Source organism: Montipora capricornis, chromosome 8, assembly GCF_036669925.1.
Source record: "Montipora capricornis isolate CH-2021 chromosome 8, ASM3666992v2, whole genome shotgun sequence".
In the NCBI taxonomy this organism is placed as follows: Eukaryota; Metazoa; Cnidaria; class Anthozoa; order Scleractinia; family Acroporidae; genus Montipora; species Montipora capricornis.
In genome coordinates this window covers 26997621-27015786 of record NC_090890.1, presented here as the reverse complement: position 1 = coordinate 27015786, position 18166 = coordinate 26997621, and the positions used below count along the sequence as shown (strand labels likewise).

General features: G+C 41.6%; 2 protein-coding genes across 2 annotated transcripts in view; one reads left to right on the top strand and one right to left on the bottom strand.

The window, feature by feature from the left end:
- The first annotated feature begins 5812 nt into the window (after positions 1–5812).
- On the top strand, positions 5813–14422 carry LOC138059647 (kynureninase-like). The gene is made up of 4 exons (XM_068905261.1): positions 5813–5902; positions 6593–6674; positions 13485–13708; positions 14288–14422. The coding sequence occupies exons 1-4, from the start codon at positions 5813–5815 to the stop codon at positions 14420–14422; spliced, it is 531 nt and encodes a 176-aa protein (XP_068761362.1).
- An 877-nt stretch (positions 14423–15299) lies between these two features.
- The window catches only part of LOC138059643 (adhesion G-protein coupled receptor D1-like), a 23689-nt gene continuing 20822 nt past the window's right edge, over positions 15300–18166 (bottom strand). Inside the window, exons 9-11 of the mRNA XM_068905257.1 lie at positions 17737–17803; positions 16990–17199; positions 15300–15554 (exon numbers count right to left, since the gene is read on the bottom strand). Of these exons, the coding sequence (XP_068761358.1) occupies positions 15300–15554; positions 16990–17199; positions 17737–17803 (532 nt within the window). The remainder of the gene's footprint in view (positions 15555–16989; positions 17200–17736; positions 17804–18166) is intronic.

Here is an 18166-nt window from a genome sequence, read left to right as displayed (position 1 = left end):
GTGAATATAGTTGTGTGAGTTCTTTTTCGCATAATCCCGAGTCACATGTTGGGTTGCCTGCCAATGAGATTCGATCTTTTGGGGGGTTTTTCCCACGAAGTACAAATATCCTGTTGGGTCATGAGAGGTATAGACTTTTGAAAACACGCATCGACGATCATTTAATATTAACCTAGGAAGCTAAGGATAACGTCAGCTTCACCCCTTTCATACTTTTGTCCCTGAGGCGGAAGAAGGTAAAAAAGAATTTTAAGTGTGTTCTCACAGAACAAGAAAAGTGTAGTAAACAGAACTAAAAACGCTCACTTGTTCCGGATCAATTCTTTGCTAAGTAAGAGGGCTGATGTAAGTTCTAAATATATAATGTACCGTGCACAATCGAGGCTGTAATTATTTTAATGTGTTTATTTTAAGTCAATCGGGTTGACAATTTATACGCTACATTCAGCCTGCTCCAGTTTTTTTGTATTCATGAACTTCTACACTCTAAACTTGAAAGCTTAAATCATCTATTTGAACATGAAAAAGGCAATGTTTATCTCTAGAAGTGACTTCTTCCCTCTACCCGAAACTTAAAAATCATGTTAACATTCAATTTCTAACAAGGACATAATAAGTAACTAGGGAGCTTAAGCACGCGCGTTTTTGAGACGCGGACGGCAACCGGAAGAGAACATTTCGCCTGCCAGGACAGTGGTGTCTCCTAGATTTTCATACTAATCATCTCTAATGGAGAAAAGATACTTAGCAAAATAAATGTGGTCCAGTGAAGACAAAGTTGAAAAGGAAAACAGGTCACTTCCGGTTGCCGTCCGCGTCTCAAAAACACGCGTGCTTAAGGTCGCTAATGGTAATTGCTACCTTACCGTTGTTCAAATCCTTTTTAGTTGGACAAGCGGAAGTGAGGAACCGCTATTAACTTGCTATTAATTAACTTCCCTTTAACTGGCAAATGCTAACTTGTGCCGTTTTTACTCTTTGAAATGAAAAAGAAAAGAGTTGGTTTAAATTCAGTTGGGGAAAACAACACCTAGGGAATGGATCTCATATCCACTTTCGCTTCCGAATCGACGGCAAGCTTGAACGATCAGTGGCACGCATGCCCGATTTCGATCAATAAACCGGATGAATGCATTTTAGCCGGAAAAAGCAGGTCTGATGAAGGGGATGGGAGGGGGAGGGGGATGGACTCAAAACCAAAAGTCAGTAGCCTACAAGTAACGAATCGATACGATAACTTAATTTACTGAGAGAGACAGAGACCCTATTATAGTTTTAAAGTTCTTTAATTAAAAGGGTAACTCTCGCCCAAAAGATACTTTTTTGGGGAAAACAATAGAGACGTGTCGCTGATGTTTTTTAAGTAAAAAAAATGGTGCCCAGAAGCTTTTTTACCAGTGAATTTTAGCCTTAGACCTTGTAGATCACCGCTTGTTCAGAATCTTGTCACAAACGATTCGATTTGCGTCACGTGATGCTATACGTCACAGTGTAACTTAGCGATTCGTCCGATTTCGAAGGAGCTAAAGGAGGCGCTGCCACTGGCGATCTAAAACAATCCTTTTTGGAAATTCATCCGTGGTGTTTCGAGCCTCCAGTACGATTTAGAGAAACGCCAGAAAGAGTGGAAAACCCAGAACGTGGTCGGCGACACACGGCGACACGGTGAGCTCGACAGCGAAGAATGATGAGTGTGGAGGCCTGTTCGTGCAGTGTTTCTGTTCTCAAGTGCTCTCTCTTACTGATTATTTAGTATCTCCTTTGAGAATTTTTGTACACCTGGAAGTTCATTAAATATGCTTTTGTTCGACAGATAGCTCTTGCAGTGTTCGTTATAATTTTATATGCCGTCTTTGCATGTCCAGCAACGGATAGAATGTTTTTTTAACTACATGTACTCCATGATCGACACTCCATACAAACCTCCTCAACATGCTTCTTCTATCTCGGAGCCCATTCTTAGTTGAAGATTCTTGTGAGTGTGTATGATGCCACCGGAAGTTGTCAAGAGATCCAAAACACTGTATACATTTTTCCGTGTCTGACTGAAAAATAAACATGCTAAACAGCGTCTGAAAGCCCCAACGCTCTTGAGAAGATCGAGAAATTCCTCGAAATTGGAAAAATGTTTAGACTACCGGACGAAGAGTACTTTAAACACCTTGTCAGACCGCCGGACATGTACATGTAGCCGCGTTGCTGTTCATTTAAAGTTGTAAATAAAGGATCCTCTTACGTGTCAATTTCGTTTCTTTCTTTGCAAATAGTTTTTCGAGGGGTAGTGGACAAATTATTTATCTATTCGGAACTAAGATCAGTTAGTATCTCTTATCACGAGCTTGGAGACTATTTGAGTTTTTTAGACAGAAACGAAATGCGATTTAGTATACGAATTTCTTTGCCTCTGCAGATCTAACCTTTTTAGCCGCTTTAGTTAGAGTTGAGAAGAAATGCACTTCAGCTGTCGTAATTGGAATTATTGGTGATGCTTGTGTCTTGGTGTTTTTGGTTAAAACATCATTGTGGTCTGACTCGAAAGGTGCCGTTGTGGCACCTGCAAGCAGATGTTTCAGTAGAGACAGGAGAATGGGCTCCTAGTAGAGAGGAGAAGAACCACTGTTGCCAAGAAAAAGAAGTGGCAAAATGCAAAACTTTACTTAGAGGCTGCTGAAGTGGAGTAACTTGATGATCCCACTAACTGTATGGTGGATTATCCCGGGTTCTGTGCCGCGGCAGTCAGTTTGAATGTTTAGGTGTTACAAACTGCTTTGTTGCATTATAAACAGCAATACAGCAGAGATGTCTATGGGGGTATTTACATGAAACCAGGACGAACTCAGACCGGCATGAGTTCGTATCGTCCTCCATACATTTCTTCTTTTGCGTTTACACGAGTCCGACTCGAAAATGAACTTCTCAGACCGGTGTGACTTCATCTCGGTTGTTGTACCGAGACGAGAAATGCTTGTACCGGTCTCATGTAAATAACAATAGATCTCAGACCGGATCCAGAAATTTCATACCTGTATGCTTTCGAGTCAGCGATATATTTATTAGACAAAAGATATTATTTCGTCCCGAAGCCAGGCACTACGCATTTCGTCCCAAGTTCATGTAAACAGCTGTAAAAATTTCATACCGGCACAAGTTTATACCGATCTGAGTTCGTCCCGGTCTCATGAAAATACCCCTATGAGGAACCTGACTTAAAAAAGAATAGACAATTTGCATGCAGACTGTTAGTAAAGTGGTGCTAGGGGACTTAAAGGAAAGAAAAAAAGGGTTCCATTGCCCTCATGTACTGTAAACTGTATTCAAGCTCATTTTCATGATCAGGAACCAGTTGTGTTTGAAGAAGTCTTGACATTCACTGGATTGCTTTATGCTGATGAGTAACCAGCACCATACATTGTATTCTTTGCATGATTATTATTGTTTTGTTGTTTATTGTTACAAGAGATCTTTAAGACTTGCTTTGTAGGTATGAAAGGTAAAATTAATGTAAGTGTTTTGAAGTCATATCAACAAAAGCTATCTTTTGGAATTCAGTTTGTTAATCTGAGTTTCATACTTCTTGTTCCACTTAAAGCTTTGTACACTTATTAGGCAGTTGCCTGATGATTGCTCTTCAAGAAGAGTGAGACATCTAGGTAGCAAATAAACATCCTTGAATTAATCCCTCTCCTCAAGCTATGCACTAATATATAAAATAGATGTAAATTAAACCATGTAGGGAATTTAATTATGCTTTAATTTATCTGATATTAAACAATGTTATTCTAGGATCTCAGCGAGCATAGAAGCTGACAAAAAAGACTATTATTTCCTCACTGCCTGGTCTCTGAAATGAGGCAGCAAAGGGTAATAGGAAATTGGCCTGTAAATTTTGTAAATTTCCGGCCCCGGTTTGCTGTAAATGTTGTCAAGGTTCTGCTTGGTCGTTTTGCAGCAGTATATCCCGCCTCATGCGTCGCCACGTTGCTTCCATCGCTAGTATCCGATAGTTAACGCTTCTTTTTACGCTGCTGTTGGGTTGGAACAATTTGCCTTGACGGAATGGCATTTTATTTTTCTTCAACAACATCTTTGAAGCATAGCCAGCGACAATCATTCCGTATGTGACCCGAACCTGGTTTTCATGAGTCAGAGTTTCTTCTTTAGCAAACAAACAAAACCCATTGTCGACGAATTTTTTCTTCAGTGGGGAATTTATGCATGGAGACCCCGTCTGCATTCGTCTTATCGCAGAACGTCACAAAAAAGCGCTTCCCAGGTTCTTTTTTTCTTTTCCCCGCCATTCCACACCGCCAGATTTGCATTTCTTATTACTATTATCTTTCTCCATTTCTTCAAATTCCTTTTAAATGTTGTTTTGGAGGGTGGTTATAGTTACGGTTGGGTAATGCATGTGTAGACAACTTAATGGGAGATAATTTTTTAATTTTTTTAAAACGAAACTAGTTAGCAGCACACAGCAACTGATCTTGTTAACTTTGTGTATTATCCGACCGGTTTCGTTTGATCAAACAGACTTTATAAGTGATTCTAACAAGATGTCTTAAGGGATATAGTTTTATGGATTAAGTGATAATACAAAAGCACGTTCCAGTGAGGGTGTGAGCAGCAAGACACCAACAAGAAATACGCTCAGGATGTAACGTAAATCCTGCGTAGAAAAGGTGAAAAGTTTAATTTTGGGGCTCACGATTTAACGTTAAATCGTGAGCCCCAAAATTAAACTTTACACGCAGTGCACGCGGTGATGTCGTGGAGGATCTTCGAGCAACAACCGAAGAGCCAGCAGAATCCCAAATGTGGCTTACATACTAGCTTACGTCAAAATGTTCATCTGTGTACAAAGCTGAGAGAATGGGAGGCTGCTGCCCTTTCTAATCAACCCCCCAAGCTCTACTAGAAAACGAGTATAAAGGAAAACTATTGCCCCTGAAAGTGTGTCCGATGTCCAGATCAGGGCTTTGAGGCGTTGGAAAGTCCAATGCTTTTCTTACATATATTCGTCTGCCTTCCCTCTCTAGTAATTTCACGTGTTCTTGCATATTCGTCCACCTTCTTCTCTCGGTATGTAGCTACGATCAACATTATTCTTTTGGATGGAGACCGTTATGCATGGTAAGTAATTTTCTGGTCTTTCTATCTAGATCTTGTAACTCTGACTTTTTCCAGTCCAGGAATGCAGCAAAATATCTCAGGAGAGGAATAGCCCACTAGTTGATAGCTTTAACAAGGTTACCCCCATTAAGTTTCGTTTTTAAAATCTTCCGTACCCTCCTTTTAAATTCTTTGGTTACTAGTAGTTTCTTTCATCTCCTCATGCTTAATCCTGTCAGCTCCTAATATGCCCAAATACTTGTAACTATCACCGTCTTTCAGTCCTTGTATGGTTTTGTAGTCCGGTAATTTTATACCTTCTGATTTAACAACTTTTCCTCTGTTCATTACTAATACAGCACACTTTTCTATTCCAAATTCCATCCCTATATCTTCACTAAACACCCGCACCGTTTGGATTGGGGAGTCCACCCCTTTTCATTCATGGCGTAAAGCTTTAGATCGTCCATAAACAGGAGATGGTTGATTCTCTCTCCATCATCAGAGAATTTGTATGCTGGATCGGCTTTTCTTAAGAGATTCGCAGTGCCTCACTGTGTCAATAGTTTTACCTTAGATACGTTGCATTGCTGCGGAAACGAAACAAACTAACACAAAACCCAGTTAACTTTAGCAGCAAATCCTAACAGGTGCTTGCAACGAATCTGATGAAAGCTAGAATGTATCAAACTCAAGAGGACAAATGTGTAGAAAGGTGGATGAAAGCATAAATCATATTGTGAGTGAATGCCCTAAACTAGCACAAAAGGAATATAAAAAGAGACATGACTGGGTGGGTAAGAAGATCCTAACAAATAAAAAAATTTGCCCGCATTAGCCTCCATTTCATGCTAGATCCAGTCCAGCCGTGAGAATTTGAAAATGGTCTATTCAGTTAGTAATTGGGAATAGCACAATCTGCACTGCAGAGGGTACCCCAGGGGTAGGTGCATGTTGTTAAGAGACTGGAAGTTTGGCGCTTTCATGTATCGTTCCCACTTGCAGCAGGATTATTTTTTTACTCGTTTAACCAATGATATTCTTGTTTTGTGGCGTTTCTGCTGCCGTCGTCGTTGGTTAAGCTCACTTTTACTTAATTTTTAGAGAGTTTAAGAAACGGCCACGGCTACGGCAACGACAACTCCAATAAGTAGTAATATTATTGGATAAAGGAAGAAAAATGATGTGCCCCACGTGTAGCACGCATTTTCATGGTGCTTTTGTTTCCCGTACTCGTGAAAATAACAACTTGAAATAACTAAATTTAAGATGACAACGCAGGCATACAACGGTTTATCTTCATTCTCTCTCGTTTCTTCAAATGTTTCCTACCAATTCAGTTACAGGATGCTTCACCCATATTGTACTATTTAAACAAGAGGAAATAATGAGATGACAATTAAAGTTGTATTTTGAAGTGACGTTTTCGTCGCCCGTAGCTGTCGCGCTTGAAATCTTATACTCCCTCTTTTTGCTTTTGTAGGGTGAGGAACTTCTCAGGACAGAGGATATTTTGTCAATGATTGAAGAGCAAGGAGATTCCATTGCACTTGTCATGTTTAGTGGTTAGTATAAAACAAATGACAAATGCATTTTCGACAGGAGGTTTTCATGTGACGTCATCACCGTCATGCTGGTGAACGAAAAAAAAAAGATCTCTCATTACCTTCTTTTGTTCGTCCACCAGAAGTCGTAGTATCTTTTGTTATTGGTGTCCTTATGGGTTGGTTGAAAACGTCCTACACTCTTTCTAACCAATTTACGAATTTACTCATCAACTGTTTATCGTTATTAATAATCTCGAAGATATAAAATTAGTTTGTGTCAGCTAATATCTTGGCTGACCATTCGTTTCACGAATGACCCGATACGCTCGAAATTTCTTCCCGAGTTAAAGTTGTATTTGCAATTTTCTTTGTTTTTTCAAACTATTTATTGTTTCCCTCAATAATAGAGAAAATCACCAATTTATGTGGGCAAAAATCTCGAGCTTACATGTACTGTGACACTCTGTATCGTAATTCTGAAAGAAAATGGCCAGTTTCCCTCAATTATAACAGACTTGTGCAACGTAGGGCAATTAATCCTCCTCTCTGGGAGCGGTGTCCCTTTACTCCTAAGCCAACAGTGCAGGTTTGGTGACAGGCGCTTTCCTGTCTTTATAATGTGATCCACCCTAGACGACCCTGCCAGGGCTGTCAATGGCGACGGCTGAAGAAATAAGTTACGCCACGAAACTCAGTAGTGGTGACAGCCCCGCTTGCACCCGACTTTCATCGTCCCATCCCGGATCACTGCCTCTGGCACTTCGAGGACCCTTGGTGCTGGTTTATTTTAACATTATGGCTGCGGAGCGAGCAGCAACATACACTGTGCCATTCTCCAGTTTACTACCAGAATGCATTGCATTTGAAACACTCTGGTGAGTCCTTAAGCACGAGGTCCCCTTAAATATTCGATGAAATAACACATCGTGATGTAAGACTGAAATTCCAATCTAGATTAAGCCCTCGCATATAAGTCTTATTGCGCAAACTTCTGCCATTAAATGTTTCAGTGTTCAGAAACATAATAGTCAACCTCCATTCTTTCTTACACCCGTTTTCACAATTCTACCAATTGCAAATAATCGCCAAATTGAATTTAAGCTTCCATCCATCAAACTTCGGAACATCGCAGGGAAGAATGACATCGTCTCCATTGTATTCGATTTTATAGCTTTAGTTCACAGCTCGACTACCACATCGCAGCGATCTGATTGGGTGAATTTCAAATTTGGCTGGATATTGTTCCGAGGCTCGCCGTTCCGGTCGGTTGAAGGTGGGCCTTTTAATTAAGTGTTGGTAAGAACGATTCGGAAGACAATAATTAACCGACCACAAGGATTTCCTAATTAATGATTTATTCTGAAAATGAAGATTAAAACAAAGATTTTACATCGACATTCCTAGCATATTTGAGGCGTAGCACAGACAATCTTAGAGCGACCTTGAAATTACAAAATGACACGAAATTACAAAGAAAAAAGGCTAATAAATGATAACATAATAATAAACTTAAGATGTACCTGAAAGGTAGATCCTCGTGAGGTTATTCCAAAGTTGACAATCTTATTACTATAAATGTGACCGAACTGACCGTAACTTTCCTTCCGCTGACCGCGTGTGTCGGGATACAAAGAACACAAAAGATATAAAAAACGTGAAACGTGATCTAACACCTAGACTATGACCGAAGTGTTAATCAAGAATGTCAATCATCATTTCACAATCAGTGAAATCAAACTAAATTAAATATACATGTAGCACGATAAAGCTTAAGTCATTCACAACAAATCCTCCGGGGGCGCCAACTGAGGCGAAAAGAAGGCTCATTCTGACCAGCACTTTGCGGACCACGCCAGCGGACCACGCCATCTGCTCCTGGGTAGACCTCCTTAACTAATCCAAGACCCCATTTTCCCCGTGGAGCATTGTAGTCGACGAGAAGAACGATGTCACCAACTCTAATCTGACGTCCCTTGGTGTGCCACTTCGACCTGCGTACTTGGGTAGGAACATACTCTCGGATAAAACGTCTCCAAAAATGCTGCGCAATGTTCTGAACGAAGTCGAATCGTTTCCGGGGATTGCAGGACGTATTGAATGACCCTTGAGGAACAGAAGGTGATGTACGACCAAGAAGGAGATGGTTCGGAGAGATAGGCTGTGGATCGTTTGGATCTACTGATGAATATCCCAGGGGACGGCTGTTTACGAGGGATTTCACCTCGGCAAACACGGTGGACATTTCATTCCAAGAAAGCACCTGGTTTCCTACAGCAACTCGCAATGCTAGCTTGGTTTGTTTAATAAGGCTTTCGTAGATTTCTCCTTGATGGGGACTGAGAGGAGTGGTAAATATCCACCGCATCTTGTGCAGCACAGCGAAATCGTGAATTCTCTCTCTCCCTTCTGCTATTAGCTTCCTCAATTCTTTCTCAGCTCCTACGAAGGATTTTCCATTGTCGGATGTGAAGGTATTGGGCCATCCATGATGAGACACAAAACGTCGAAGGGCTTGGAGAAAGATTCTGGGGAAAGGCTCTCAACCACTTCCAGTTGAATAGCTCTCATAGTTGCACAAGTAAAGAGAGCACCCATGCTTTAGTGGACTTGTTTCGGCCATACTTCAAATTAAACGGGCCAAAAAGATCAATTCCCGTAACACCGAATGGTGGGGAGAGCGGCTTCATTTTTTCTGGTGGTAAATCCGCCATCAGTGTCGTGTGCGGTGATTGACGCAGCTTCCGGCAGGTGGCGCAATCTCTAACAAGTTTCCTTGCTAAGTCTCTCCCACGAACAATCCAATATCTCTGACGACTTTCTGTGAGGGTCCTCTCGCAGCCCGCGTGAAACACCTTCTCATGGATATACTACATAATTAGGGTGGAGATCTGATGGTCTGCTGGCAAAAGGATAGGATGGACTTGATCATAGGGGAATTGAGATCTCTTTAAACGACCACAAACTCTGATAACATCATCATGAGCAAAGGGGGTTAAATCTTGGCACTGACTTCTCCAATTGGTCAATTCTCTCTGGGCTTCCTTGACCCAGTACATTTCAGCGGCTTCTATTTCAGGAACTTAGTGGGCCATTTCTGCACTAAGCAGGGTCCTTGGACTTGACTTTCACGTTGTGAACAAAACGCAGGAGGTAGGCTGTAACTCTTACAAGTTTTCTTTAGCTAGAGAAACGTGTCGCATCCATCACGGGTGGAACTCGATCGAGTACACCAAGAAATCGGCTCCTTTTTCTTTCTGGGTCTTCCTTGATGGAGGGAATTGGGTTAGAGGGCCAGAATTCAGCAGGCATTTTGAGAAAGTCAGGGCCTGTCTTCCAGCGCCCATTGATGGTTGCCACAGAGATCCTCTGCTTAAGTCGTGTGCTGGGTTTAGGTCTGTGGGTACAAACTTCCAGGAACTTGAGTCCCAGGTAGACTAAATTTCCGTCACTCGGACCCCAACAAAGGCCTTTAGTGTGGCTGACTCTGAGTGTAACCAGTGCAAGACATTCTTGGAGTCTGACCATAGAATAACTGAAGAAGGCTTCATCTTGAAATCTTCTTGGATAGTTTTCCCTAGATTTGAAGCTATAAGGGCAGCCATGAGTTCAAGTCGGGGAATAATAGGTTGTCGAAGAGGCGCAACTCTCGCCTTTGCTGATGCTAAGCGTACTTCCGGGCCATCGGGTGTTGGCCATAAAAGGTAGGCTACCGCTCCATAGGCACATCCACTTGCGTTTGCGAACAAATGTAATTGAGACGCTCCCGTGACATTCTTGGGCTGTAAGCATCTTGGGAATTCTGTAAACTTTGAAGTCTCAAGTTCTGTGAACAGAGTACGCCAATAGGTAACCATTTGCTCGGGCAGGGGATCATCCCAGTCATATTGTTAGGGCGTATGCTAGACCAACAGGGTCATAGAGCTTCAATATATTTGACAAAATATTTCTCTTGGTAAAGCTCCCGATATCCATCTTCTTTACAGTAAAACTGAGAACATCTCTTTGTGGGTCCCAGGCGACGCCTGGGGTCTTCACTCCCTTCTCGCCATCGAGATTGACAGGACTTGTCCTGTTAGGCTTTGCAGTGGGTTCTCCCTTGTCAGGATTTGCTTCAGCGTCTTGACCGAGCTGGCTAACAACTTCTTCCTCAGAAGTAAGCCATTCTTTGATTTTAAAACTTCCAGTAGCGAGGACTCTGTCTAGCTCTTTGATGCTGCGAACCGCTTTCCCGGAACTTGGGCAAGAATGGATTAAATCGTCCATGTACCTATCTCTTCTCAAAATTTGTGCTGCATGTGGGTTGCCTTGTTCACTTTCAGTAGTCATCTTTAATATTACAAAACTGGCCATGTCTGGAGAAGGTTTATCGCCAAAAGTAACTCTTTGAAGGGCGTACGTTGTGGGCTCCCTAGACTGATCCAGATTTCTCCAAAGGAACCGGTGGACATTCGTATCTTCCTCTGCCAGGTTGATTTGAAGATACATCTTTGATATTTCGCCAATGAAGGCGACTGGCTCTTCACGGAATCGAAGCAAGACTCCGAGGAGGTTACCAATCAAACAAGGTTCTTTGTACAGGAAAGAGTTCAACGAAACCCCTTGAAACTGACATGCTGGGTCAAAGACAACTCTGAGCGGAGTACTTATCTTTTCAGGGCGGTACACGCCGTGATGAGGGAGATACTAAACAGATTTGACATCGGCTCGTAGTTCTTCTTCACTTAGTGGGCGGGCCCAGCCGTTTCTCTCGTAATCCATTATCGCTTCATCGTTCATCTTCGCTTTTGCCTGGTCCTTCAAAAGATTCCTTTCTAATGAAAAAAGTCTCTTCTCTGCCAAAGGGAAGTTGTTGGGAAGAAGAAACCTATCTTTCTTCCACGGAAGGGCAATCCTATAGCGGTCACCTTCGCGTTTGCAGGAGTTCTCCGTTAATGTTAAGGCTTCTTTGTCTTCGCGTGATATTGGAACCTTTGGACAGGAGAATTTCTTTGCTTGAATTCCTACAATTTCAAACTCGTAGAACTTTTCGAGGTTGATAGCTTCCACAAAGCTGATCGCATACACACGGTCCTCCCTCTTCCACTTGTCAGACCCAATGACTAACCATCTCAACCTAGTTTTCTTTGCGACTGGCTCAAACGGGAGACCATGGCGTACCTCTTCCTCAGCTTGTAAGTGACTGTATTGAACACCAAGGATCAAGTCTACTGGGCTGGCTTTGTGGGAAAATGCGGGGTCCCTGAGATGCGAAAATGAGCTTAACCATTTTCGATCTAAGGCAGGAACGTCAAAGATGGTTTTCTCTATTTCGTGGGCTTCAACGAGAAATTCCTCACTTTGCTATAACGCTGAAATCCAGAAGCTGACCCTTTTACTCTCTGGCTGCTCAATCTTCTCGCCACCGACCACTGCCAGGTCTATCCTCTCTCATTTCCCTTGTAAACCGTAAGTCTTTTCGAACCACTGTTGTGGTCGCTCCGCTGTCAATAAGGATGCTTCCTTCCCGGACTCGACCATTCGCTGCGCTGAAGCGTGCTCGTACTATGGGTAGTAGGCCGTTTCGGTCTAACACCGATGCTATTCCACTTGCTGAAGGTGGGTCAATGTGCAGTAGAGAATGGTGAAGGCGATTGCATCCATTGTGTTCGCATTTTTTCTTCACTTTGCACTCTCTTGTCATGTGGCCTTTGTAAAGGCAAGGGAAGCACAATGTTGGCTTTGTGACAAATTCGAACCTCTCTTTCACGGTTGAATCCAAAAACGTTAGACACTGTGGCACTCCATGCGTGCATTGGCAAATGTGACACTTAAGCTGTCTGGTACGTTGAGCGGAATGTACGCCTCTTCCCCCTCGGGCATCATTTCTCTGACTTTTTGTTTCTCTTTGGATATTCGTGTTTATGGTTTCTTTTTCCTGTTAACTACTCATTAGGTGTTTGCTAAGACATCGATGAAACAATTGAGAACGAAGTCGAAACTCTTAATAGGTAAGCGTAGTCCATTGAGTTGTCGTGCGGGAGGACCTGGGTTCATCTCCGGCCATACCAACATTCAAGGCCTTTAAACAAGTGGGGGGAGATAGTGCTTCCTTCGTAATCACATCTTCAAATGCTTGGATGTTTAACTCTTATCGTTCAAGTACTGTGAACTGTAGGCAGGCCCCGTGTTACAACCTTAGTTTCTTAAATTCTGTTGAATGTTAAAGAATCGACACACTATTGGCATAGAACAGGGCACGGAGATAGCGGTGTTGAATTGTCTGTTGTCCCAGTCACTAAACTGAATGTGCCCGGTTTGGCAATGATGTACCAAAAAGGCTTACAGTGTTTGACGCCAAGAGAGAAAATGCCTTTCACTCATATTTGTCCTGGAACTTTCTTAGAACTCTAAATTGGCTTTTTTTGAAAAGGTTTAGAGTTTAAAAAAAGGGCCAGGGGAAATTTGAGTGTTTTAGTTTTCGAAATGCCGCTCGTCAAGAATCTAAAGCCTAATTGAAAAATCCAGACGGACCAAAGCGGCAAACCTTTTTATTTGATTTTTTCTTCTACGTTACACGTTTTTTAGTCAGCCATTGTTGTTAGCAAACTTTTTAATCTTAAAATGTTCTTAAGAAGTATTTTATCCCATTTCTGTAGTTATTTGCTTTTCCAAATCACTTCTTCGTAAACATTATTTCCCTCGGTTTGAAGGTATTCTGTGGTAAAAGGGGATTTGTTTTGTGTGCTTCCGTGATTTGTGTTATTGGCGCTGAAGAGAACCATGCTTATATTTATTTCACTTTTTAATTTTCATTCTTTTTCTTGAATCTTCTAAACGTTTCTCTTTCAGCGTATCTAGAGCTTCTCCTTTTGTACCATTTCGGTGATCCAGATGACGAGGATGAAATACCCACAAAAAGACAGCAACTCCAGAACGTGAAATCATCAAGAAATAACATTCATGTATCCATAGTAACGCCAATCAACCCATCGGAGCGCAGCTGTCAGCTTTCGGTCAAGTTTTCGGTGCCAATCAAATCTGTTCACGATGACCTTGAGAAACGAGGTTTAGTGGTGAGTCGTTTTTTGTCCAGGCACGGTAAAGGTAAAGGTACAACTTATTTAACGTCGGTAATTCCTTTACCCTCTAGAGCGAGGGTATTCTCCAAGGAAGCCGATGGTGTGCTTATTTATTTCGAGGAGAAACCGTCAAATGTATATTTAACAATTATCCTGCGAAATCGCGCGGAATGTCGCCTGATGTCCAAATATGGTCATAGCGCGCTCAATATTCGTCGTGCGTACTCAACGTATATCCTGCGATATACGTAATTTTGTGTGTCGCGGAGAAAAATGGTAGTTTATCCAGCTTTGTTTTCCACTAAACGTTGAAAATTGTGCTTTGTCATCAATTTGTTGAATAATAAAACAATTATCCTGCTCATTCTTGCGGAATATAGCGTGGTTTTAGCCAACTCGGCCTACGGCCTCGTCGCCTAAGTATCAGGCGATATTCCGCGCGATTTCGCAGGATAATTGTTAAATATATGTCAGCAGTAAAAAAAGTTCGGTCCGCAAAAAACGTCTTGTGGTCTTTTATCAGATTAGTTTGAGAATTCGTTCATAATTCTTTTCCTCTTAAATTTCTTTCAGGTTGACACACGTGAACCCGACGTGATGAAAATTGCTCCTGCACCGCTGTATAACAGTTTCATGGACGTTTACCGGTTTGTTACCATATTAGGAGAGGTCATCGATGCTTTGGAATGTGGGGAGTCAGAGAAGTAGAGAATTCTCTAAATTATCATCTATCGAGGACTCAGACCTAAAATGACTTTGGAAAAGACACTGGAACTTTTTAGGTTGGTTATAAAATCTGTCACAGGGTCATCTCGATCGTGTTGCTGCACCAAATATTTTGTCACAACGGGTTTTTGTACGGGTTTAATATTTATTGCGTAACGCACTCGCCAAATTACTGTATTCTACGGGGTGGGCCGCAGCAGTACAATTGCTCTCAATAAAGTTACTATGGCAGCTACGGAAAGGGATTGCAGACTCACTAATTCACACTAACACAAATTTCACGCTTGCAGATCGAAGATAGAAAACAAATATTTTTTTCGGTCAATCGGGAGATCACGAAACCGGCCTATGAAAGACAATAATTGAGTAAATTCAGCAGATTCTCCCCTACTGTCTTTGTTCTCTTTAATTTATAAGTGTCAAGTGTAGAGCGGTTTTCAAATGAGTGTCGTAAAACCAAAACCAAAGTAATTACTTTGGCCAATCAAAAAGGACGGAGACAGTCCAGTAAACCAATCAAAACTCGAAGTAATTACACGTAGCCGACACAAAGCGCAGGAAAATGTGCACGCACAAGCCACGACTGGTTTTGGTTTCACTTCTGATTGGTTGAAAGCTTGGCGCGAGAACTTTGAACCAATCACTGAGTGAAGTAATGCAAAACCAAAGCAATTCGCTAATTACTTTCGACACTCAATTGAAAACCCCTCTATCTAGCGCTGGGCTACTAATTGGGGATACTGTACAGAAGTCAAATTAAATCAAATTCGTTTGAATTCTCGTCTACTCGTAGTGAAACCCAGCAGTTCGACCACCAATATCGTTGGATAGTTTCAATCACGTACTCGTCACGTGCTGATTACGTGTCCACAGTAGTAAAGGCTCCGTTTTGTCGTGCGTCAATTGAACTGTGGTATCTGCTGGTAGTCGCTGACGGGGATGTAGTTTTTGGTTTTTCATTGAACTCGTGGACGTCGCTATTCGGCATTATTCGAGGCCAGTCTGCTACGCGATTGGATGAAAGGCTATTCATCGTCCACCTTTGTGTCTTGCGTTTGAATTCTGCGCGCACATCTGTGCTTCTTAGAACGTGAAGTACAAAGATGAAAAATCCCTGAGAGAAAGAATTATCAGAAAGTACTTCCAAGGGATGCCTTATTGAAGATTGTGCTTTGAGTTTCAAATTTATGTTCAACAAGAGGGTCTTGTAGAATCAGAGAATAGAACCACTTTTGACAATTTGAGTCTAGGCCTAAAGAAGTCGGTGGAGTCAAGTGTAAAGTAGACGAAAGACCTAAGGATAATGAACGAAGCTAATTCTTGGTTTGCACCCACTTGACACGGCAGCCATGTTGGTTGGTAACACAATACAATTTCTTTTCGCAAAATTTGCATAGTAATAAAGTTTAGTTCCCAGCGGAGAGACAGGTTATTGTTCTTACCAACCAACATGGCCGCCGTGACGTCAGATACAAAAAGAATTGAAGAAAATTAAGTTCTTTCTAACATTATATAAGCAGAAATATCAGCATGCCCTAAATGTTCAACCTTTTATCTCGAGGCCGCACAGTCGACAGAAACTCTTTGAAACAGTCTTTCGTTTTTAAGGACGGTGCCTACTAATTCAAAGGTATCGTTGCCCCGATTTATGATTATGCAAAATGTAGATCTTAACAAGTGCAGGAGCCCATCCTGGAGCGTGCAACTTCCATACAGTGTCTGTGAAACAGCGTTTTCACAAGTAGGTTTATTTTTAGACTAGCCCTTCCCGCTAATTAGGTCAAAAAACAAAGTCAGTTACGGTTCGGTGACCCTATGACGTCAGCTTAATTTCTTGTAATTGGTCATTGGGCTCCTGTGGGAGTCTCATTAGCGGGAAACTCAATCTAAAAATAACCTTACTTGTGAAAACGCCGTTGCACAAGTATAGTTAAGTTGCACGCTCCGGGTGATGGGCTCCTGACAAGTGCTATTGAAATCCAAAAAGAAAATTGGGGGTAACCACGCATTTTTCAAAGATAATTGATGAATGATATTTGTAAAAAGCTTTAAAATACAAAACAATGTATGTCGTTCTTTCTCAAATTGAAGCTTAATTATCTCTCAAAAATGCATTGTTACTCCATAATTATTCTCTTTTTGGATACCAATGGTACTTACTAAGATCTACTTTCTACGGATACTTTTAAACCGCGCAAAAATATCACTGTATTTGTAAGCATCACCGATAGGAAAACGCGAGTATCTCGAGATGCGCAGAACTTATGCGCAATAACAATAGTAGGCACCGTCCTTAATCGATGGTTCGTTTACTTCTGCTTCAGCCGTAAAATTTCAGGTACATAGATAAAACCTCTGTGTGCAAGCAATTCCTTCATGTATCTTGTGTTAAATCTGGGTACAAGATACTACGACAACTACAGCTTCAAGATTTCTGCATATTCAACTGAAAGTACACTAACAACTCGGTTACAGCTGCAGTCACCACAAGTGAATCATATATATTTGTACCTTCAAGAAGAATAACAACATTAACAACAACAAGGCACCTGTAAGGAGTTGAGAATGGTGAAGATGTACTGAAACGCAAGACTTGCGTTTGTCACGCTCAGAACTCCAAAAACCCAGGTCAATCCAAGGAGAGGAAAAAGAACAACACAGGTCTTGACACTTTGTCCCAGTCTTTCTACGTCGGACTTCTTGTTGCTTTGCATCTTAAGGATTTCACGGATTACAAGGCTAAGGAGCACCATGTTTATCTAAAGAACATTATTACAGATATTTGATGAAATTGTAAAAGCAAACGAAGCTCGAGGTCTTAGACAGGGTCATTCCTTTTCTCGTATCTCACCCCCTCCGCTACTCCCTTAGAATGGCGGGTTTAGTTTGTATCGAGGGGTTCGGAATTTTTCGGTTCAAAAAAGCGGACAAAATTTGAACCGTGCGGGTACCGACAAGTCTGTTGACAAAACATAAGGGATAAGGATTTCTGGCATTCCTAAAGGTGGGACGACGGTAAAAATCAAAGTGCTTTCTTTGACACGTTTACCTATTTACAGCTGAAAACATAACGTAACATGTAAAGATACCCTAGAGAGAATGTTATGAATTCAATTTTACAAGAACCTCACCGAGGAATAAAATCAGCATAAAATTAATTTGAACGTTAATTTCAGTTAGGGAAGATCTTAACACTCAGGGAAAAACCTCTCAGAGAATAGTGGAGAACTGATAATCTTAGCTGAGGTAGCTTTCTTGTTCAAGTTAATTGTACGAGGACGAAATGGACATCTTACCACACAAATGACAAGAACAGTTGCCACGAAGGTCCAAATAATCTGATTTTTGAAGGAAACCCAGCAGCTAAACGTAAACATAAAAGAACAGTAAAACAAGTTACTTTGTGCTCCAAAACAGCATCGTTTAATGTGGAAGAGGGGCGGATGAAACGAGCGACATTTATAGAGACATTTTGATGAGACCTTGCACTGACTGCTTCTGTGGTTAAGGATCATCAATTTTTCACAGATTACTTCGAGCTGGAGAGAATAAAACAAAAATTCTTGTCTCAGTCGACTGCACTCTCCAAGTTCGAGGGATTTGCTTTGCCGTTCATCGACGTCATTTATCTTGGCTGAAGCAGATTTCAAACATACGAGGAGTTCGATCTCGCCATTTATTCCAAGGACCGGATTATGTCCCGTCCGGCAGGTTCGAACCCCCCGG

What these genes read in the sequence shown, in the direction of transcription:
- LOC138059647 (XM_068905261.1), top strand. Translation starts at nt 5,813, where the DNA reads ATGTGTAGAAAGGTGGATGAAAGCATAAATCATATTGTGAGTGAATGC. An exon ending in TGCACTTGTCATGTTTAGTG is followed by an intron (nt 6,675 to 13,484) that starts GTTAGTATAAAA and finishes TTTCTCTTTCAG; the next exon opens with CGTATCTAGAGCTTCTCCTT. An exon ending in TTGAGAAACGAGGTTTAGTG is followed by an intron (nt 13,709 to 14,287) that starts GTGAGTCGTTTT and finishes AATTTCTTTCAG; the next exon opens with GTTGACACACGTGAACCCGA.